Source organism: Chiroxiphia lanceolata, chromosome 3 (genome assembly GCF_009829145.1).
Source record: "Chiroxiphia lanceolata isolate bChiLan1 chromosome 3, bChiLan1.pri, whole genome shotgun sequence".
NCBI lineage: Eukaryota > Metazoa > Chordata > Aves > Passeriformes > Pipridae > Chiroxiphia > Chiroxiphia lanceolata.
The window spans coordinates 80,021,578-80,045,555 of NC_045639.1; the positions used below are offsets into that span (position 1 = coordinate 80,021,578).

The following is a 23,978-nucleotide window of genomic DNA, read 5'->3' on the forward strand; positions in this document are numbered from 1 at the left end:
TGATAGTAGGCCTATCTTGTTTCTAGCTACTTGGATTTGATGCATATTTTAAAGCCATGTCTCACAAGGCCTTTGTTGCTGTTGCTTGCCTCAGTAGGAGGTCAGTTCTTGGTGGTTTTATAGTTGCTCCATGAAGCCTTACACACACAGGCCTTTTGCTAGTTTTAGAAAGAGAGATTCCCATGAGCATAAGGCCCATGACACTGCTTTGCTCTCTGGGGGACAAAGCAGAGATTCGTGACTCCTGACACAACCATCTTGTGAAAGTGTGTGTTTAAGGCTGAATACTCAAGCCAGAATATGTTATTTATTTTGCAAAGAGGGGATAAAATTACTGAAGTGCCAACTACAACAAATTGGTTTAGTAACTTGAGAATGTGCTCTTTGTTCCCAGCTGTATGCAACAGCATCCAGAATCCAGTCACAAAGGAGATGTTGTTTGAGTTCATTGACAGATGTGCAGCAGCTTCTCAAGGACAGACACGAAAACACCACCTTGATCCTGACACTGAACTTATGCCACCCCCACCACCCAAAAGGCCACGTACTATAACATAAGGCCATGGTCTCAGTGGATAGTGTGTTTACAGTTCTGCAGAAGGTGATATGCAAGTGTGAAGGCTGGAAAAAAAGAAATCTGAATTGCTGTAAATAATTGTGTGTGTTTTTTGAGTTTGATTTTTGTTTTGTTTTGTTTTTCCAAATTCCACATACAAATGGACATTGTTTTGTAACTGCTAAATTCAGCTGTACTTTGTGGTATTTGAAGAATAAATTTCCAAAGGTTTAGACAAGAACCAAGTACAATGAAGTCAGTGGAAAGCTGCCTTGTTTATATATGGATCTCTTTTCACCTTTAATTTATAATGTCAGCAATCTGGAACTGAGGAAACATTGGGATGCTGTACTTTTTAGAAGCTGTATTTAAAAAAAGCAGAAGTGTTTTTTTACTATTGTTGTTCAACTGGTTGTGATTTGTCACCCATAGTATAACTGATCATAGTTTCCCTGCATTTCTGAGACTTGTGTTTAACAGCAAACAGCAATGTTGTTTGTGCTCTCTGTTGATTGAAAACTAAGCCGCCTTAGATCACTCTAATTTCAAAATTAGCTGGGTTTTTGTTGTTGAAATATTAAGAGGTGAATCTTTCTTGTAAATAGCATCCCTTTGAAAGGGAATGTGGTGGGTGTTTGCTTTTTCCCCATGTTTGAACTTAACGCCAAATGTATAGTGGGCTGATTTTAGCTTTGCCTTTTTAAGTTTATCTGTAGATGAGAAATATACCAAATCCTTAGTGTTAAGGTCTCTGTTAAAGAGACTTTTTAGTACAGGGCTTAGTTCTCCACAGTGATACTATTGTAAATACTACTAAAAAGTACACATCACTGTGATATGCAAGAATAATAAGCAGTGCTAATAATGATGTCTTGCATCCAGGCACAAAATGGCAGAAAAAATACCAGGCAACTCCTTTGTAAAAGAGAAGGTAGTTTCAGTGGAAGAGAACCACATCAGACAGAGAGTCTCCTGGTTTAGGTAATTGCAGGACAAAAATAAGTCATTTGGGGGTGGTGGATGAGTGTCCCAGGGAACAGGACACTAATTTTCAAACATGTGGTTGGCTGTCCTGTGGTACCGTGCTCATCCTCTGGCTGACTTTCTTTCTTATCAAATGAAGAAGCGCATGAATGCCTTGATGGCTTTTGTTGCAGCGCAGTGGCAGATGTTCATAATATGAATTTTGAGAAGCTGCCGTCTGGTTGTCTACAGGAGGAGTTGTTCTTTTCTGGGATTAATTGGAAACCAAATGCAGATTTTAAAGTTTACTGTACATTTATCAAGCAGGGATTGAATAGGCTCTTTGTATCATTTTCTTGGTGTGAGTCATCCATCCATCCATTCAGCAGTCTAATTAGTGAAGGTCATTGATTTGTTATAACTAAAATGCATTTCTGCTCAAATGAGCTTTCATGTTTGTAAGCAGAGTTTACTCCTGCGTTTTTTTTTCTGTATGGAAACTTTACGACTATGCTTTGTGATGGCTTCCCTCTTTGTTTCAGCCTGTTGTATAAATGCACACGGCATCATTTCAATGGTGTTCCTGGCTTCTCTTTCTGGGATATTCCATATGTGTTTTAGAGAACTGAAGGAGTTATATAAGTTACTTTTTATACTATGATAAAACTTGAGGGGAAAATAATGTGTTCATCGAAGTTCTTTTTTTCAACTGTACATAGTTTCTGCACATTGTCTATAGAAAAATATTAAATCACCTATGCAAGGTTGCAAAATGATCTCTTAAAAAAAGAGCCTTATTAATTTGATGTGAAAACCTATGCATCCTCTGTGCATCTTGCATTGAAACACACAGTCAATTATTTCTTTACTCAGTATAAATAATTTCCCGCAAATTATACTTGTCATTCAGATTGTCATAACATACACTTTGTCACTGATCTTCATGGCTTATGGCAGTTGCAACATGTATGATGATTCTAGCCTTCTCTGTGAGGTTAGGACATTTCATTTTTGTAGGGACGTGTCTGGGTTATTTCCGTCTTTCTCCTTCCCAGCCCTTGCATCTTGTATTTCAACAAGACCTGGCTTCTGGTTTATCTTTTTTTTCAGAGCTGCAGCACTGCAAGCTGTCTTCCATGTGCATTCCACCAAGTCCATGAATGTGTTGTGGCCCTTGTATTTTGAAAGTGTCTTTTTTTCTACTCTCAGCTTGAAGTGGATATTTTGGAAGAGTAATGACTCTGAGAAGGTTTAGAGCTCCATATGCACATTTGATTGTCAAACTTTTCTTGCACTGTGACCTGTAGCTTTTTAGAGAGATCAATTGCCTTTGCTTTTCTGGAAGAGGAAGCTCCTGAGGAAGGGTTGAATGAAGAACCTGGTGAAAACAAATAGACTTTCACTTGGACCAGGTGGGTTTAATGCCGTGAGAAACACAAACTTCCTTTCTCTGTTACTAGATATTCAAGAGATTGAAGCTAAAAAAGCAAAGAAGAATCTGTGCCAGGAAAATAATGATGACAAAAAAAACCCCTAACTTGTCTATTCTTTGGTGTACAGCATGGTTTCATCCACTGTTTTGTCATTTGCTAAATATATAATTAAAATTTGGATCCAGTGGAGTTTCTAAAAAATATAAGTACATTCCTCTACAAACCATGTATTAAGTATTTTAATAAAGTTAATGGTTTAAAATACTTTTCCTAAAGATGTGTTTGCTTTTGATGCCTGTGCTTTCCTGGTACCAGTGCAAGCCACAGGGTACCACAGTGTTATTGCTCTTGCTGTTCTGTCCTCCAAGAAAATGAACCACACTTTTCAGAGGTCAGTGGCTTTTCTCTCAGGTAGGAGCCCCCCCGGTGGTGACCATGATCCATTATGCCATTTTTAAGTACAATTTGCTCTTCCTGCAATGAGAACCAGAAAGAAACCAAATGGTGCCTGAAGTAACTATTTTATCACAGGCTAATGTTATGTAGCTTATCCATTCAATGTTAAATGCAGCTGCATGAAAAAGTTGTGCAAGAGGTCTGCACAAGTCTTCCCTGATGATTTATCATTCAGCATGACCCTAGAGCTGGTAGCCCACCAACCTGGACCAACTCCTGGATTCGAGTTGTAGTAAGGCAGTTTCCTTTTTCAGGTTGCAACTGTCTAGCTGGCATTTTTCAGGAACTAAAAAGCCCATCTTGATTTTTGAAATGTCCATCTAAGATCCCGCCTCCACTCCTGGTATGTTCTTGTTACGTGTGCAATTCTTGTGGTGCTTGTCTCAACCATTTCTGACTTTGCAGTGTTTGAGTGCAAACGCAAACCAGATCTGGCATTTGAGCATGCCAGGAGAGGTATGGTAACTTCTGTAACCCCTCCTCAGTGCTCCTCTCCATATACTTTAAGGAAGGAGGTTGATGCGCCCGGGCCAGTGCGTCACATTGTGTAGTTTGTGTTGGCTTGCATGTTCTCTGGAGCAGTCCTTCAGAATTCCCACTTCTCTGCATGGCAGTTCCCTGGTTCTGTGCCTAAGAGGTGTGACTTTATATTCTCATGATATGTAGGGATTAATTGTCTCTTACGACCTCAGAGTATTCACAAAGGTGATGGCACAGCAAGCTGATTTCCTAGGATTCATCTATAGAATGAGAGCTGAAGTCAGGTTTGTTTCTCTTGCATGTCTCCTGCAGATTTCTGTCTGTCCCACAGTACTTCCCCTCCATTCTTTTTCAATGAATATGATGTATCATTTTATGTTACTCCCCTGTGCTATTACGATTTTGTTGTCAAAGTGTTAAATATTTTTATTTAGGGTAAATTTCATAGCATCCAAATTCTTGCAGAAGTCAGTTAAATTTATAAGGTCATTAAAAATATCCAATTAGTTGGTCAAGAACTACTTATTTTCCATTTATTATATTACTTTCCTTTGGACCTCTAATCAAATCCTAAATCCAAGCAATTCTGTTAGCTTGAGTGGGAGTAACATTTGGCTGAAATGCCTTAAAAGTAGCCAGACTGCTTTCCTCCTACACTACAGTGCAAGGTTTGATCTCACCTTGCCTGGGAGCTGCTGCACCTTTGAAGGCTCACAAACCCTGTGGGGGTTAGATTTCACCTGTATCCCTTTGTTTTCAGTGTCAAATTTCTACCCTCTGCTTACAGCATAGTTCTTCAAGCTTGTGTTGCTCCATTACACCTACCTATCTGCTTTTCCAGTTGTCCCACCATCAGATGTGAGACTAAGAGAAGCCTGTTCCCTGTGGCTGACCCTCCATTCATGTTCTTTGAGGGCAGTCACTCCAAGCCTGTGTGCTCATCCCTGTATGACACCAGCCTTGAAAATTGATGGGTAGGGCAGTACTGTCCCTGTAAGTCATGCTTGCACAGGGAAATCAAAGCAGCATCTGCCAGCTGTGACTGTATTCATCATATGAGCAAGGAGCCTTTTTTTCCCTTCCCTCCCTCATGACCGTCTCCCTATTTTCATGTACAAACAAAGGCAAGACATACTCTTTGCACTGACATCTGGATAAATTAGTTAATGTTTGCAGTGGGAGTATAGGTTAGTGCTCTTTCTGCTTCCCTGGTGAGAGTCTGCTGAGCTTTTGCAGAGATCTGTAGGACTGAGACTGGAGGTTGATTGAGATATTTACAAAACAGTTTTCCCTCAGTTGGGGCTCCTTTTAATCTGGTTTATTTCAATCCATAGTCAGCAGTAGAGGTGGGGGTACACGAGCACAAACCTTTCAGTCATGTTGGTGCATCCAGGAGTGTGAAAATGTGGAAGACAGTGAACTTGTGAGGGAACAGTAATAATAGTTTTTCAGTGTTGTAAAGAAACCTAAAGTAAAATCTAAGTGCAGCCTCTTTCCACTTCTATTAGAAAGCACTGGATGCTTTCTAATTTTTTTTAATAAAATCAAATTATAGTCAAATTGACTCCCATGATGGGAATTTATTTAATCAGAAGTACTGTTCATCTCCCCTTTCTCCCTCTTCCTCCTCCACCCTCAGTATCTCTGTGTCTCTTTGACTAGCAGAAAGCACACAAATTGGTTTCAGGAGCATTCATCTATGATACTTTGGGAAAATTAAATTTTTATTAACTCTTCTACTCAGAACTTCCTCTAATGTGGGAAGGCAATAAGATTGTATTAAATAGGTCTGTATAAATACCAACTATGTAACACTGGAAGAACAATATTTTGTTAGTATCACAACATACTTCAAAGAGTTTCTGAACTAATATGATCATCAATGGATGGGAAACTTCAAATAGTAAAAAATTCCATTTGAAAAGGTAAGATGATTCAACAGAAAAAGATTGGAAAAAGAGTATAGACTGAGCTGTGGGTTTGGGAGGGGATGCTGAGTGTTTCTGTTGCCAGCAAATCAGCAATGCGAGGAGATACAGTGGGAGCGACTGGAGACCAGGCAGCAATGCAGAGGACACCATGCAGATGCTACAAGTTCGGTCTTGTGGAGGAAAAGGCATGAAAGACAGCCAGGACTGGTGGTAGGTGGTGTACCAAAGTGGAACAGAAGAGGTAGGATAATGGTGAGGTGGTGCTGGGAACAGGGAACTCCAGTGGAAAGATGAGAGGGGTGCAGACATTAGTGATGCTGAGAAATGAGGCTTTTTACACAAGAAAAGAAGATGGTGACTGGAGGAGGCAGAACAAGTGAAGGCAGCAAGGGCTGTTGTGAGGGATGAGGACCTACTCTTCAGCCAGGAGACTCAGATACACTACTGCCTCTGAAGAGGGCTAAGAATCAAGAGCCGAAGTGTAGGGGCTGAGGTCCCAGAAGAGCAGAGTAACAGGTGAGCCATTTTTCTTTTCTTAAAAGTTACACTGTTCCTGAGCTCCAAAAGCTTGGGGGTAGAATTATGTACTCAGGCATATGCATGCTCCCAGATCACTGGGAATAGTGGATATGGGAGACACATCCCTATATCACAGCACAGGGGCATGGGGACACTTTTGAACCCTTTTTAGGTAAATCAGTGCTATATAAATGCATGTGCAGTGCCGGTTACAGATTTTAGTATTGCAGCAGCTGGGTATGTCCTTGACCTGCATGGTGAAGGCATGAGTTGGGGCATGTGGAGCCAGGGCATTACACACCCCGCTTTCCTCTTACTTCATATCCTGCCAATAGAAATATGTATGTTTTACTTGTGTACATATTAATTGAAGCTAAAGGATTGAGTAGACTCCAGGACTGGAGAGGTAAGAGAATAAATACCAGGCAGCTGCCTCTGCTAAACACTGTTCTGGTGAACTCCAGAGTAAGAAGCTTCACAAACAGGCCATAACTATACCTATGCAGTAGTTCTGATCAAGTGGACCACGAGGGAAGCAAGTCTGCTGAGAGCCCTGGCATTACAGGGATGAGGGGGTAGATATGGAGTGACACACCAGGAGGGCAAAACCAGAAACATGTCTCTCTCCAGGGTAAACAAAAACTCTGACTTATAATGAAGTAAGATAAGAATAGAAAAACAATCTTAGTTTGAATTCCCCCTGTCAGTTTGCTTGGCAGTTGATGCTGGTTCATTGTACTTATAATCTTCTCCTTTGGTTCAGTTTATAGACTATTGTATGCAACATCTTTTTAATGAAGAATTCTGGTTTGACAACATGGAGGTTTGAGACTCATAAAATAACTGCTTGGAAAGCATTAAGGAGCAAAACAAGTCTCTTTCCTCTATCAGGCAGTGAAAAGCATCTCTGAAAGGTCTTTAAAGCAGTGGGCTCCTGGAATAGTTTACTTTCTCCTGCTATGGTAGTTTGTTCTTTTAAAAGAAAAGATTTAGTATGTTACTCTTTGGCTGAGAAATCAATTGTATGAAATCAACAATAATTTTGCTGCCAGGTAATACTTACCCGTGTGAGTCAGTGACCTGCTGGTATTCTGCAAAACTAATCTACAGCAGATAAATGCTGAAGTTTGAAGCAGTTGTGGTCGGCTTCGTGCTTTTCACCATTTGCTGCTTACATCAAAGCTGTTTTATCCCTGAAACTAAGACTAGCAGCTGGCCATTTGCTTCCTCTTATGAACGTCAAGCAGTAAAACACAACCTCCTTTGGTTCTGGTGTCACAGCCAAGTCATCTTTCAAGAGTGCATGTAGCTAAATGAGGATGGTGATTTCCTATTGCTGAGCCTGGTGCACCTGTTAAAAGTGGTGCTGAACTCTCCCTCTGCATGGGGCAAGCTGCCTGGTGCAGTCTCCAAGGCACAGTGAGAGCAGTGTGTTAGGGAAAAGGCTGGCGTTGCACCCTTCTTCTTAAATATCCAAAATTAGCCTTTTGACATATGTATCTAGCCCAATCCCCTCCAGCATTAGGAACAGTAAAAGTACAAAATGGCCTGAAACTGTTATTGACACTCCTTTCCTGTGGCTAGTCTTGTACTGCTGGCTCTGCAGGGAAGGTCTTGTTCTGTGCTCCCTACATCCCTGTCCCCATCAGGGAGGATGGAGAAGGCATGCACTGCTACTCCTGCAGCACTGTAGCTGCTCGTGGGCGTGCTCACCACATCTCTTTTCAAAGGGGCTTCTAGTATAACCACAGAATTGTGCTGGGGATGGTAATGAACTTGGAGCAGTGCAAGGACTAGAGAGCCTGGATACGGCCTTTCCCCCTAAGCATTGCCCCCTCCCTAAGCTCAGCTGTTTCCAGCATGACCTTACAAGAGTGTTGTCCCATGGAGGTGAGCTGAGACATTTGGATACTGCCGGGCGTGTGTGTTTCCCCACTGCACAGTGTTTGACTGCACAGCTTGGTAATACTCTTCAGTCCCCCAGACCAGGCTCAAGACTTTACAGAAGAAAGACACAGATGTCTGAAAGGGGTGCTTTAGTCTGATGGGGTGGTAAAATACTCATTTTCCTTTCCCCAGAGAAAACCACTTTATCAGCAGGGAAGGCAAGTTGGTCCGAGGGCAGCAAGGGAGGCCGTTTGGTTCTAGTGAGAGGTGAAGTGCATGACTGAATCATCCTGACTAGTGGAAATGGGCTGACAATCTGTCAGTAACAAACATGCAGGCCACAGGTCTGAAGCAAAAGGAAGTCACTATTAGCTACAGCTTTGTAGTTACTAACTCCTGTAACTCTTGTGTCTCTTCAATTTACAGGAGCCACAAAGCCCTGGACACAGAGTAGATGCGCAAGTACTAAGGCCTTATGTATGTGTGTGTAATAAGTGTTGTCCCTTTGGAGTCTGTCTGTGCCACTGAGGCTTCTTGATGCTTACAGAAAATTAGAGACACACTCATTAAGATTTGGTCATGCTGGCCCAGAGCTGCGAAGGAACAGAGAGTGTTCACGAGGCTTGCAAAAAGGGAATGAGAACAGCAGCCTGTGTCACTAGGACTCCTCACCATATTCATGGAGAAAAGAGTTTAACCTGTGTGTCCATGTCTCTGGTGAGGACTGTGCAGCAGATACCAAAAGCCTGGAACATCTGCTAATGATAGCTTCAAAGAGGAAAAATAATCAGCTCTTGCTAAGTATGAAATTCAAAATTTATTACATTATGTAGTAGCTCCTGTTCAATCCATAGGCAAAATATTTTTTGAGTTTGTGGAGATTTGACAAAAATACCCATTCCATAAAGCCAGTTGTGAGCACAGAACAGTTCTGCTTTCACACACAGTTTTAGGAAGGAAAACAGAACAATTCCTGTCCAGGCAGCTGGGTTATGAAAATTGACAGAGCATTGCCTGCGTGAAGAGAGTTTCGATGATGCACAAGGGACTGGTTAGTGTGTAATATGCAAATGCAATTCTATCTGTGAGGCATTACAACTACAAAATGTCTCACAATTATGCTCTTTTCTCAAGAAGTAATTTCTTACTATGGATCCCCCCCCTCCCCAGCAGCAGAGCTGACTTTCCCAAGTGAACTGTTGCTAGTCCTTTGTTCCCTCTCCACTCTTTTGCTCTAGCATTTCCTAAAGCAAATGAACTAACCGCTGAGTGGACATCATCTCTTGCAATGTGCCTTAGAATCATAAAATAATTAAGGTCAGGGAGGACCTTTAAGATCATCAAGTCCAGGTTTTTTGTGCTACAAAAAGCATGTGAGGACTGTTTGCTAACTAAATGCTGGCCAGGTAGTCTGTGGGGTAAATGATGGTTGGCAATGCAATGTCAAGATTATCCACAAACACAATGTACTCTGCAGTAGCAACAGTCAGCAGGTAGAATTCAGAAAACCTTCTCTACACTTTTCATAAGTTCTGTTTTTTCAGCTTTGGTAACTGTGCCTTGAAAATGGCTTGCAATACTCCGTGCAAATTACTTCGGCCCAGATACTGGAAGTGTTAAGACTCTTGTTTTCAAGTTCCTGGATAGATTCTAAGTGACAATGGAAGTCAATTCACATCTGAAGAGTGCCTGTTGTTCGTTAAAAGAAATGCTGTCAGATGTGTCACATCACTTCCCTCCTACCCAGATGCAAGTAGCTTAGTGGAAAGATTCATTCTGAGATTCAGGCTAGTGAACAGTGCTATGACCCCAGATGAAGATGACTTAAAACACAAGATTGCATGTATTATACTAGGCCATGGGATGCCAACCAAGCCATTTTGAATAAGACATCAGCAATTTTGTTTATCAAATATAATGGAAAGTTTTGTTCAGACTTATTCAGAATGAGCTCCATGATGATCATGTTGACATAAGCAACAACCAAGGCAACGTCCAGGTAACTGAAGCATATGTGTCACAGACTGGTCTTCTTTTACCTAACAGATGTGACCCTCATGAAACCACGGGGAGACGGGGATACTGTTTTCCCTTTTTTGGAGAAGGATGTCATACTGCAGCCATGCCAAATGAAACACCAAGCCTAGACTTAGAAAAGCAGACCACAGCTTGCATCACCACTGTTGCTGTGGCAAGCCACACTAGTCCAGGGGCTCAAGAGGACAGGCAGCAACAGGTCTGTATGCTTCCCCAGAGACACACATGCCTGAACCCTGGCCTTGTGCACTTTCTGATGGCAATGTGCAATTTTCTTTCAGTCCTTTACAGAGAAGCACATTTAGCGTGCTGCTGTTCAGTTAGGCACAGAAAGATGGGACCGGCTGAAATCTAACCAAGTAATGGCTTTTGATACCTGTTTTTCAGGAGAAATACTAACAAGTTACATGGAACAAGCACCTGTTTAAAATAGCACTCAGGGAGCTCTCATGTTCACATCTTGTACTGGAGTGAAGGCAATTCTGCTGCAGCGTGAGACAAAAGCAACTCACTACAGTCTCATTTGTGTTACCAGCCATGTCGGTGTCTCAGCTATCTGCTCATGCACAGGTGATGATATGTCCCCTAATGCTGTTTAAAGATTCCAAGGTATTTTCATAGAGTCACAGAATAGGTTGGAAGAGACCTCTAGAGATTGTCAAGTCCCACCCCTTTCGAGGGTTACATTTGTCATTTTTTAATTGCATAGTAAAAATAAAAAAATGGCAGAAGAGGGACGTTAAAGAGTTCTGTTCCTCATTAAAACAGGACAGCTAATGTACATAGAGTATGTTCAGTGACGGCCATTAACTAGTCAACAAATCATCATCCAGAATACTGCAATTACTTTCTGACAAAAGTGAATGGCTGTTGTGCAGTGTTAGGGACAGCAGCACATGCCACATTGTGCACATACAGCACATACAGATTAAATCTGAAAGATAGCATCCGTACAAGCTCATTGTGAATGTTCATTGTAGCTCAGAGTTCTCCAAGCCAATGATCTTTTAGAGATTTTTAATTGATCTCTCAAATACATTTGTTGGCAATAATGCTTAAAATAACATTCTGTGTTTCTGGAGTACCCCCATCCTAGGGTCACAAAGGTAGTGGCATTGGATTATGCTCCTCCAAGATGGTTCTTGTCCTGTTTTGAAAATGGGGATAAAAAGTCAGAGGTGTTACTACAGAATGCCATTTCCATGGCAAAACCTACTCCTGAGCCATGCTCCTGTGACAGAGTACAAAATTATCCTCCATGACAACCTAAAATCTTCTCCTGCATTTTTCCAAGGACATGAGGACTGTAGTACATACGCATAGCGCCTGGAGTAATTAGAAGATGATTTTGCTAAAAATATCTCCAATTTCAGCCTTATATTTAAAACACTGTAATTTCCCAAATAGGAACCTAGCCTTATTCCTTCATAGCTGTCATCCCTAAATCATTGCCACGTCTGACTTATCCTAAATGGGAACTCAAACTTCTGGTGGCTCACAAAGACTGCCTGTTTCTGTTTTGCTCAGTACTGAGGAAAAATCACTTGCTCCAGATATAGGGAATTATTTAAAATCAAAACACAGTGATGTGAAGGTGAGATCTTCTGTTTCCATGTTTTGGTCTAGGGCTTTGATGATGTGAAGAAAGGAAGGAAAAAAGGAAGACTGTCCTAAACAAAGTGACCGTGATGGATCCTTTTGAAAGGAAGATCATTCAACTAAGGTCAAGGTGTGATATTTTCTAAACAGGATCAACAGGACCTTACAAACATCCTGTTGAGCTGATCTAGTTTTGCTTGGTTCCTCTTCTAGTTCTCTGGATAAAGAAGAGTTCAGCTTCATGACACGTGACTGGGTAGGGGGGAACATTTTCTATTGCTGTAACTTCCTCAGCATATAAGACTGTGTTCCAAAATGCTGGTAGGAAGATAGAATGATGTGTAAACTTAGATGCAGGGAATAAGTGTTCTTGTTATAACTAGGAGGACTGCATACCAAATTATCAGAATAAATGTTGCCCAGACCATTGTTAATTCCCTAAACTTTCTGAAGATGAGAGTATCAGTCCCAACAAAGTGTGATTGCAGTCGATGTTTCATTTTAATGTTTCTTAGACAAATCTTTGGGTAATTTCTCAACCACATCTGTGCCTACAGCAGAATTAAATATTTTTTACAACCTTACTGAATTGTAAACTTCTGTGATGTGATACTTGGGTTATAGACTTCAATGGTATGGTTTTGTCTCTCTTTAAAAACAGAACATAATTAAAACCTTTTTTGACATATTCTGTGTGTCTGGCTCTGCCTCTTATTTCACAAGTGAATCTTCTCTGATGTACTTGGGCAGCTGATAATTCAAATAGCATTTCTGTCTCTTTCAAAAAAATAAATAATGGAAAAAATTCCTGTTGTCAAAAGATTTTGTTGGTAACTTTAGTTATTGCAGATTGAGACTGGAAGCTGATCTCTGGGTAGGAAAGTTTTTTGCTTAGCGCTCTGTGCTGTAGACAAAACTGGTAATAAGTCACTCCTGTGAAGTGGATCAAATTTTCTTATAATAGAAGAAACTGTCAGAAAGTGATAGGAATAACTCCTAAACTGACTTAAGACCTGGACGGAGTGTTTCCTCCCCGTGTTCTCCCATGCAAGTATTGCATGTGAGAAGAGGCTGTTTTGAAGTCCCTGAACCCTCTTGAGAAGCCTTTGATTTGCTGGCTTTCTCACTCTTCTTCCTTTTGATTTGATAACCATCTAAGAGGTTAAATTAGGACATTTGGTTGCCTCTGTGTAGCAGTCTGCATTTCAAAGGTAGACGGAAATAAACATTAGAAGGTATTACTGCATGCAAGCTGTATTTTTCTTTTGAAGTGATCACTAAGAAGAGGAGATTTTATTGTTCTAGATATGAGTGTTCATTAGAGATGAGGGGGAAATGGTAGGACCCACAGGTTCCCTGTGTAAGTTGCTCTGCCAGCCTCTAGTAAGACATCTAACACTTTCTCTGCAGCTGTCACTGGATGGGGAGGATTTGAATAGTGACTTGCTGAGAAGCCAGCCATTGTGCTTCAGAGGCTGAGCTGAATGGATTTTTCACAAATGAGGGACTTCATAAAGAGTTTGATATTAATTTTTCCCCCTAAGCTGTATGATATCCTACTCTGTGGCTTCCTATGATAAGAGGAGGTTTGGACGGTATCAAAATCCTTTTCTTACTCCATGTGGTCTCTAACTGAATTATTCATTTAGCCTCTTTGGCCCCAACTGACTTGACTGTTCCGGAAAGTACAAGTCATCTCCCTTCAGCCCCCCTCTGTAGGACTTCAGCCATCTAGAACCTATAGAAAACTTAGCTTGATCGATGTTTGTATGGCCATAAAGTTTTTACACATTTTTTAAATAGACATGGGATAGTACTGTGTTGTTAAAATCATCTTTCCTTCCTGTCTTGCCACAGGATTCACTTTCTGGAAATGACATTGTTGGCAATTGGACAGTGGAACTTTGGAAAAGTCATTAACAGATTCTGCCTTTCCTGAACAAGTATCACCTTGCAAGCCATCTGCTTGGCTTGGAAAAATGTTGTTCTTCTCACAGGTCATCTGAGGATTTGAGAGTAAAAACGAAATAAAATCACACAGGCACAGCACTTTGTGCCAGGCTAACAACAGATCTCTAGGAGTGCAGCTCAGAGAAGTGATGTTGAGTGTGCAGGAAGCTGAGAGCACAGCTAGTGATGCTGTTCATAAATACTGAGGGCTCAGCCCTCAATGGGGCTCATTCATGCTCTTGCACAGAATGGTGGGATTTCTCATTAGCTGGGTCATTGCTGTTTGACCTTGTCCTATCCCCCCTCAACTCCTGAAACGTTATTCTCATCCTAAACATATACCAGACTGGAACACAGACCTTGTTTCAACTCTTCTGTTCTGAGAGTAATGCAAAGTATTCCAACACCTTTATTGTCTGCTTTTTGACGAATAATGAATTTATTCCCACCTTGTCTGATATTTGAATTTAGCTTGTGCTGCTGGTTAGTAAATCCAGACACTGAAGAAAGAAATACCTAGATGTAAGTTACAGTCTGAAATTTAAGCGCAATTTAGTTTAATTGTCCTTGATTTTATCAAGCATTCAAAATTACTGGTTCCATATGCAGAAAATAAATACATAGCAGCTCAGAAATGTCTTTCTCATCATGGTAGTGATTTTATACAGTTTTCTGGTCTGCCAAATGATCTTTTCCTAGCACTGGATGAACATGGTTTGGAGTGATGATAGTTTTTGTATTAGTTTGGTAATATTTCAGTGTTTCAGAAGAGGCAGGAGATTTGGAGACCTGGGCAGCTCAGATAGGATTAATGCATCCAGCTCAGCACTTAGTCTTGGCCTACAAGTGAAAGTGACATCCTCCCACTTTCTCTAAACCATGTGGCCATTTCAGGCTCTTCTGGGAAGACTTTCCAGAGATAACCTGAAATTTGCGGTATTATTCTGTTCACTCTTCAATTCTACTGCTACAGAACCCAAGAGTGAGGGAATGAGAAAGCAAGAAGTTGGAGGAGGTAGTTGCAAGAACTGTTGTTTTTTTATAATTTTATTAATTTTTGATCTTGTATCTAGGAGCCCCCATCGTGGCCCAGGACCCATAGACAGAAGGCGTGTTGTGAAGAGCTCTCAGCCTGCTCTAAGGAGGGAAGGAGGCTAGGTAAAAATAAAATAGTGGTGCCATTGAAATGACATGGACTTTCACCACACTGTGTCAAGAGAAATCAGTGGATTCACCTTGATTTGCAGCAATGGAGGGAGAGATTGCATGTCCTGCCTCATGCACCAACACAAGTACCTAGCAGGCAGCAGGGAGTCTATGTTGTTTGGATGGATGTAGCTCCCTGTTGGAGCCTTCAGCTTCCTGGGTGCTCTGAAGCTGTCTGTAATATCAATGGGAGATATGTGTCGTACCAGATCCTAATTTACACACTCCAAATCCTTTCTGCACCTGACATCATCCTTTTGTTGCATCAGCGTCTAAGGTCATACAGCTGAATATGGCTCCAAGGCTACTGGAAGTTTTTCAGCTTGCCAGAAGATTTTTAGGTCTTTGTGTCCTAGCCCAGTCTCACATTCCTTTGTGTGGTGTCTGACTGTCCGTGTTGAGTCCATGCAGAGAGCATGTGCATGCAGAGTGTGTTGTACTTTCCAGAACCACCTGGCTCACTAATTTTTCCGACCAAGTCTGTTGCACAGCCCTTGCTCTGGTAGGATCTGAGGGAAAATGAAGGTAAGAAGCAGGCTCCTGGTACCTAAGGACTTCATGCACCCCCATTCTGGACACTATCCTTCCCCCAAGCTCCCCAGACCTGAGGAGGGAGCAATGTAATAAGTACCTGTGGTGGCAGCAGACTGCCATCTGGGAGCTCTCCTTCTCCAGGGCCTCCTGGTCAGTTGACCATATCTGGGCCATTATGTAATGGCAGACGTGGCCAACGGGACAGATGGTGGCTGCTGCCAGCTGGACAACTCATCTGACCTGCACACTGCTCCGCTGGGGCTTGGGAAAAGGGCCAGGGGACACTGCACTTCTCCCGGCAGGCAGTAAATGGTGGCAGCCTTTACTCAGGATCAACTGATCTCCTTTACAGAGCCGAGAAAGTATTTTATTTGCTGTCTCTGGAGAAGCTTCCCCTCCAGAATAGTTTCAGACAGGATGATTTTTCACTTACTAAAGATCTGAGGATCATGTCCTCCATTGTCAGAAACTGTCCTAGTTTCTTTGAATCCTGGGGAGCTGTAACAGACTATACCAGAAGAGGATGTGTCTCCTTAGTTTCTTCTTAATGGTAGGAAGAAGGTGAAATTTTCTTGCTAGGAATTGATACTTTTTTTTTTTATTATTCTTTTGTGTAAAGAGAAGGAAATAATACCTTTTTTTTTTTAAAGTTCGTAGTACATGAATTACCTCTTTTACCTTCCTTGTTTTTTATAGCTTTGACATAAGACATATGATTCAATTTGGATTAAAACAGAAATAAGCTTGTTTTGCTCCTACACATTTCTTTAAAAGCCTGCACATTCTGCTTTTGATATTTTCCTACCAGATGATTTCTGAAGGAAATATGGCTGCCTCTAACTTGTGAAAAGTGTAGCTGTGGTTTTCAAAAGCTGCAGAACTAATCTAATCCATTTTATGTGTGCATATGTGTGTGTGCATGCACTCAAGTTAGTATTTGTATGTGAAAAGCTAACTGGAATATACCAGTATATCTGTATAAGTCAGTTATTCCCAATTTCCTCTTTCTTGCCTTTTCTGCACTATTTTCAGTCTCTTTTATTTGAAACTTCTGGAAAAAGTTACAAACAAGAAGTTTGTTGAGGTTTCTTCCAGTCAGAACATCAGTGAGTATGTGAGGCAGTGGTCACAATTCTTTCCATACAGATGCATTTATTTAGATTTGTTCATAGACTAGAAATACCCCCTGGTACGCTTGGTAGCATGTGTCATGCGTTGGATATCTCTAATTTAATTTGAAGGGAAAAAAAAGAGCTAAGCTGATTCCCCGATTCAAACAGAGAGTAGCCATGCAGAATGCAGTGACAACCCAGCCCAAAGAAATTCACCTTGCAGCTCATCCTTCAGCTCTTCCCCACCTTCACTCTCTCTTTTGCCTTTGCAGTTATGCCACATTTCAGACAAAGGGACAACCAGCTCTGTATCTTGGTTTGAGAATTGAGAGCAAACACTCCAGCAGCTCCATGGGTCGTCAGAGACTCAAAACATTGGGCAACACAAATAACCCTTTGAGGCACAGTGGGCTGCCCATGTACCTCTGCAGTGCTTTGCAACCATGGGCAGAGGCCAAGGAGGAGAGAGGACTCTCTCTCTGCCTGGCCCTGCACTGGTCCCAGGACTCTGTCTCATGGAGTCAACAGGCAGCCACCTTGGCACCTGTCCATCGCTCTCGCATCTGTGGTGCAGCAACATCCCACTTGCTATTCTTGTTCGTGCAGTTTTACACTGGCTGCTTACATTACCCCAATGGCCTGAAAAGTGTTTATTTCCATTAACGGCACGCCAAGGCCTCCTGGCAAACAGGATGCTGCTTTAGCAGCAGATTCAGTTCCCTCCAGCACAAAGGCGAGGAAGCCCATTTGATGAAGCGCAGCATAGTTGGAAATCAGATTCCAGCCTTCTCCAGGCAAGATACCAATCGTGGGTACCCAATGGGTTCAGCTACAGCACAAAACCTGAAGTGAAATTGCCACTGTTACAATTGCTAAAGTTGCCCACCAGCAGCCATAAAGCTTTTCTCCAAAGTCACATAAGTGTGATTGAGCATTTGCCTGAAAATAAGTCAGCATTGCTCATGGTAGGCATGAGCAGGCACAAACAGCAAACTTTCATGCTTCTCTTGACATGACTCTCCTGATCTCCCAGGGAATTAAAGGCACCTAGTCTGCCTGAGAGTGTCTCAAGGTGAAATCTAGTCCTTGCTGCCAGACTGAAAACTACCCAGTGAAGCAGGATGGATGCATGAACCCCTGGTGCCAGTGATGGCCACCTTCAACCCACTGCAAGGTGACTGTCTGGAGGTTTCCACCCATACCCACCACATCCTGAGGGCTCAGAGAAAGCTGGCCTTTCGCTGCAGGTTGTGAGGGCTTCCTATGCAAGGAAACAGAAAGGTTAGATGACTTCCCTCCCTTTGCTATCCCCAGCTGTCCTTGCAGGGGTACTCCCCATATGGCAACAGCCTTGTCTGATATGGCAGCATGCTCTGCCAGGGAACAGTGGAACCAAACTGATGGCAGCAATGGGGCACAGCAGAGCTGAAAATTTTTGTGGCCAAGGTGGCTTTCATCGTGTTCAAATGGCTTGGAAAATGTGCCATTAGGGAGAAATGACTTCCCATTGCTTTTCCCCACTAGCCCCCATTGCATTTGATGCACACTTGCACACGATTGCCACACACTTAACCCAAGACCCCAGATTGCCACTCAGAATCATCTTCCCTGAGCTGCTGCTGCTGATGTGGGCACAGACCTGTGCTAATGCAATGCAGAAGAGCCATGAAGCTCTCATCTGTCAGCCCTAGGTACGAATTTAAATTAAACCTCATTTAGCTTGGTGCTCCATTTTGATTTATTGGCAGATGTTTTTCACTGTTTGAGCCCTGTTAAATTTCTAGCAAACACTTCATTGACCAGCTGTTCCTATTAAGTCAAAAGAGTGCCGCAGAGCAGGGTCGTTTCCACCTCACTTTCAGCCGCTCTCATACATCGTTCCGACAGAACTCTCTCGGGGAGGGAATTATACCCATTGCGCCACAAAATGCCTGGCTAATGCCAGTGAAGCATTTTAGGTTTTGTGCCTCTGTCTCTCCCAGTTCTCACATTTTGAGTGCAATGAATCAGCAAAACACCTCACAAGCAAAACAACTCCTGTCAGCTGATGGGGTAGGATAATTTTCCAATTCACTCTCATTACTAAATACTGTTTCTTCTTGTTATGAAATACTGTTTGCTACGAACTACTCAGTTGTTTTCAGGTGGCTGTGGAAGGGACTTCTCAGGTCTGCAGTGCAGTTGCATGCATTAGTCATTTAGAAGTCAGACTTTGTTTCTGTACTTACAGATCTCAGTGCAGAAACTACAAGGTACTAGTGTTTTACATTCAAAAGAGGGTAGCTTTTAGCATCCAAGCACATCTCATACATACAGTAAAGGTGCCAGAGCTTTGAATTCTCCTTATTTATCACAGTAATGCTATTTTACATTTAGATTGTGTCTCCCTACTGAAGGATACCAGGGTAGCTCATAAACAACATATACATTTTAATAATACATCATGGAAACATAGCATCCTCTGGGGTGGAGAGAAAAGCCAAGGAAAACTCAGTGCCTAGCATGGTGAGAGCTTAGAAAGAAACTTGTCTCAAAGCAGCAAGAGAAATCACGATGCTTATACAACACTGTCAGAACTGTGGAGAGAAAAAAACCAAGCCTGTTTTTTAAAGTTTTCATCAAAAACCAATACATGGTGAACTCTGTGGAATTCAATTTATCGAGCTCTCAGGATCACAGGTTAGGTCAGCCTTGCCAGGAATTGGTGCAGTTTCTAAGTAATTCAAACTTGAGGTGTCAGAGCACTGTTATATTTCTCTAATCTCTTGCCTTGCTCTATTGTTTATTCATATGGCACCCTATAGCTGTGCTTGGAGCAGGAAAGACACTGCTTCTACCCCCAGGGGTAGAAATTTAATCTGAAACTGAGAAGGCTTGGAAACCTGAGGACCCTCCTTCACATTCCAGATGTGAAGTTAGCAACCCAACCTACATGTTTGTTTCAAAGTGTGTGTGGTATTGGTGTTAGGAAGCATCTTTGCTCTTCCCTTCCTGCTGAATTGAGTGTGTCATGCAGGTAACAGTCCAGTGGTTGACTCTGGCCAGGACTCATGGGGAAGCCAAATGAACGACTGCCATTCAGTGCTGAGAACAACGGAAAAAGCTGTTCCTGACTCACACTTGGAAGGGTCTTTCCACCAAAGGAAGTGAGACTGTTCTACTTTTCATTCAGCAAACTCCTCTTAAACAATTTGTTTTGAGTGAGCTGTTGGAATATTTTGTTGAGCCCACATCAAAACCAAGGCTTTTCCTAGAATATACTTTCTGCTGTTACAAATGCTGGATACATTGAAAGAGTAGCTGGAACAATTTGTCTTTTCTTTTACCTGTTAATTAAAAAAAACGATCCAGAATGGATTTTGCAGCTCTGTCACAGGAATCTGTATGCAAACATTAAAATGGCAGAGAGCAATAGATTATTTAAAATTTAGACTCAAAGACTTAAGAGCACCAAATAAAATCCTATTGTGTGTAGGGAAGACATCATCCAACTCTGCCCTGTCAGCTATAGTTAGAGTTTGCTAACTCCCCATTAAACTCCTTGCAGGTCTGGACTTGTCATTCTCTTTTCAATTCTAGGCAAGTAGTAAATTGGCTTAAAAGTGTAGAAGCTGTCCTGATGTGTATGCATACTTGCTTCTGCCTTCAACTTTCAAGCATCTGAAGGCATCCATTAGACTAGTTATCATGTTAATAAGTAGATTTTAGGAATGCAGCATGTTCACGAGCTCTCACTTGGATAAAAACTCAAGTGATTAGAGGCTTCTGTCCAGATATATCAGGGAACTGACCTCCACCCCTGAAAGCATTTTATCTGTCACAGAGAGGGGAATCTTAGTGCCCTAGTAGCAAGTAAAATTGAAAGGTACTTGAGAGATTAGAGATGACTCTGTCTGATACTGAATTCCCATGCCTGATGAAGAAAGATAAGGGTGTTTAATAGAGAAGATGCATTTTTCTAGGAAGCTAAAAAGAAAAGGGAAACAGCTTTCTGGATCCTTCTCAAGGTAGCAGAGTGTACTCGTCTCTATTATTTAAACACACCCAGCCCAGGTTAGTGGGCCAGGCTGTCCATGCACAATGTAGAACTAGAGGGGGACTGTCCTGTCAGTCATTGTGGAGGAGTGGAGGGCTCTTTGTGATGGTAAGGGGAGCTCTAGCTAAAAAGTCATGCATCAAACTGAAGGAATGGTGATTTCCCTGTTTTGGTGTAGAATCAGTCCCCCTTTGCATCCTGTAAAATATCCTCTGCCAGAGATGACTCATCCCTGAGGTTCATAAAAATACTTCTGAAGAGCTGAGGGGTTTTTTTCTCTTTTTCCTTTCTGTTTATTTTTTTTTTTCCTTTTTACTTTTGAAGTGGACTCATAGCACTGAATACATATTACAAAATTATTCCCTAAGGATATTCCAGAATCCTGCACTTTAATTCCATCATACTTTTAGCATAAATATTAGAATGCCCTGTGACACAAGGAACACCATGACAGGAATGTGGGTAAGGACACACTTCTAAAGACCAGAAATCATGTTTAATAGTTTTGGGAAAAAGGGATAGGAATGTCATTTTTTGCTGTAGTAACTTGGTAGACACAGGCTCATCTAGATTGCTTGCTTATTGCCAAAGAGAGATCTGAGAGAAAGGGTTGAGGGCTGATAGTTAACCGCTGTCCCATGTGCATAAGACAGCTGGGTGAGGAGCATCTTCCTTTTGAGTATGGAGTCTTGTTAGGGGAACTGCCTCCTGGCTGCAGGCCAACATGGTGAGCACTCCCCATGTACTCCCCATGGGGTAGTCTGTCAGTGCTGCCAGGTGTTGTATGTTGTGTGTACACCAGGGAGTGGAGATATTTGCTCCCCAAGCATTTTCTGTGTTGCATTATCCATCAGGGCTGTGATATGGGAGCTGACTGGGAGTTTTGTGTGCAGCATCAGTCACAGTAGACTCAACTTGCTGCAGATGGGGGTTCTAGAAAAGCCCTGGACCCTAAGAGGACAGCACAGGTGATGACATTAACAGTTTTCTTCCCTGTGAAAGTGAGCAGCAACCAGTCAAGCAGCATCTTAGGAATGAGTTATGTCTGTACTGAGCATCATTATTTTTGAAATTCACCAACGGAGCATGTGTCTATTTTAAAGGGCATAACAAAGAAATCTGCACCAAAGAGTTTCTTATAAACCATTATAACCAAACTGCACAGTTTGGCAGATGTCAGGCAAACTGTGACGTTTCGATTTGCAAATACCTTATTGATGTTATTCCAGTGCTACTGCTATTATCTCTTGCACACTTTCTATCCTTCTCTGCCACACATTTAGAAAGTAAATAAGCTCATCAGACACATGTTCCATTTTATGAGAGCAGAGATGTGTACAAGAGCGTGAATGAATATGAATAGCCCATTTTTGGCATTAGCCAAGCTTTGGAGTTGATTTGTATGACTCAGAAATAAACACTGTGCTAAAAGGGCTCCGATAAAAATATGGACAGTGAAAATAATGGGGAACGGAAGAAACGTTCCTCTCAGAAAATGGTTGCTCCCTGAGACAGCTTCCTGAGACATGTGGCAAGTTTTCATGCGGGCCTTGTTTGCATGGCGTTTCTTTGGCTTTGCTGACAGCTCTCTGCCCAGGGAGCCATGCCACTACTTCACATTGACCGAATGTCTTCAGAATGCAACAAAAAATAGACTAGTCTTTGAAGGGGAAAAAAGATGAAACAGAGTCTATAAAACCCTCAGCAACTGAAAATAAAAAAGACACACAAAAGTTTAGTTTTCTTTCTGTTTGGTTTTGATTTGTTTTTCTTAGCATTTTCCCCATTTCACACTCTCAGTCTTAAATAAGAAGATGGCTTTGATTCCTGCATTTTCACACTTGACAATGAAAATTATTAGACTAGTTAGCATTATACATAAGCTGGGAATGGTTGTAACCCTAAAGAGGCAAGGAATGGTCCTAATATTAATGTTTTTATCCGTGTCTGCTTTTTAGGAATAAGTTTGAAAGGAACCACTTCTCCTACCACATAGGCCACAAGTTTTCTACATTACTATCAGACCGTGGGAAATCATCCATCCACCAGGGCTGATGTAAGACGGGCACACAGAAAGCTGTCAGTTTTGCTGACTTCTTATTCCAAATACATAAGAGAAAAAGGCATTTTTTTCACTGCAGGATTTTGGCGCCCCATGCTTTTTGGTAGGAGGGCTGTTAACACTATGCAGAAGCCCATAGGCATACCTCTAGCCCTGTAGATCCCAGATCCACACCACCTCCCTCGAAGTCTAGACAGCTGTGGAGATCAGTCTGTTCTTTGTTAATTCTTGGAGCTCACTGAAGGGTGAATAAACAAGACAGTCCATTTGTGATGGATGGAGATACTTCTCTGCTGGACTATGAGTGCTATTTTAATAGCAATGCTGGGTTTGCAAGGCTGCCTCTGTCTAGGTGTTAAGCCAGTCTACATGGTGTCAGTTTGTTCTGTCCCTTGTATACTCAAAATGATGCATGGGATGCCCCCAAAAGATCTCAGAGTGAGCGTGCCACCACAGGCCATGCCTTCGAATGTTCGTTAGTGACCTTTCCAGCCTTGTAGGAGAGTAGATCCAAGTGTGCCAAGCTAAGAGAGCCTTCAGATCTGTACTTTTTAAGGCAGATGTAAAACAAGATGTAGAACAAATTTCTTTTAGAACTGTCATTAGTAAATTGCAGCCAAGTGTTTCTGAAATGGCCTGGAAAGAAGAGAAGGCCTGAGCACTGCCTGGACTGACTCTGTTCAAGCAAGGAGAGGAGGGAAGATTAGGATCAGCTCTTTTCCCACCACTGGTTCATAATGTTTTCTACTATTGAAGATTAACGTGACAGGGTTAAGAGTTTTATTTAGTAAGCCTTTACTTGTTATTTATTTTGGTATGTTTTTCCTGGAAGATTAAACTAGAAAGCAGTGTTCCAACGGGGAATAAATACATCTTAGGAATCAGAAACTAGAAAGGCTTCAGACCTGTGCTTTGGTCAGCCTTTGGGGTCCTGCTGCACAAATTAAATAAGACTTTGAGAAGAACAGTGTGGATTCAGTATCCAGCTGCCAGACAGAGGGTAGCTGAGAAGTGGGCCTGGGTCTGACTGCGAACCTGGTATTCCAAAACCCTGGGTGGGCAGGTAGAGCCCCACTGATGCTCAGTGCAGATGGGCTCCTGCAAGCAGGGATGCCTGGTCCCAGAGAGCATGCCTGCCCTCCAAAGAGCACCAACAGGGAGGAAAGGAAGGATCTGTCCTCAGGTCCTGGGCTGTCAAAAATGGATTTTCAGGACCT

General features: G+C 42.0%; 1 protein-coding gene across 2 annotated transcripts in view; it reads left to right on the forward strand.

The window, feature by feature from the left end:
* The window catches only part of RNGTT (RNA guanylyltransferase and 5'-phosphatase), a 177,664-nt gene extending 174,448 nt beyond the window's left edge, over positions 1–3,216 (forward strand). For both annotated transcript variants that reach the window (XM_032683713.1, XM_032683714.1), the window contains one exon: positions 395–3,216. In XM_032683713.1, the coding sequence (XP_032539604.1) occupies positions 395–558 (164 nt within the window). In that variant the 3' untranslated portion in view covers positions 559–3,216. The remainder of the gene's footprint in view (positions 1–394) is intronic.
* Positions 3,217–23,978: the final 20,762 nt, after the last annotated feature.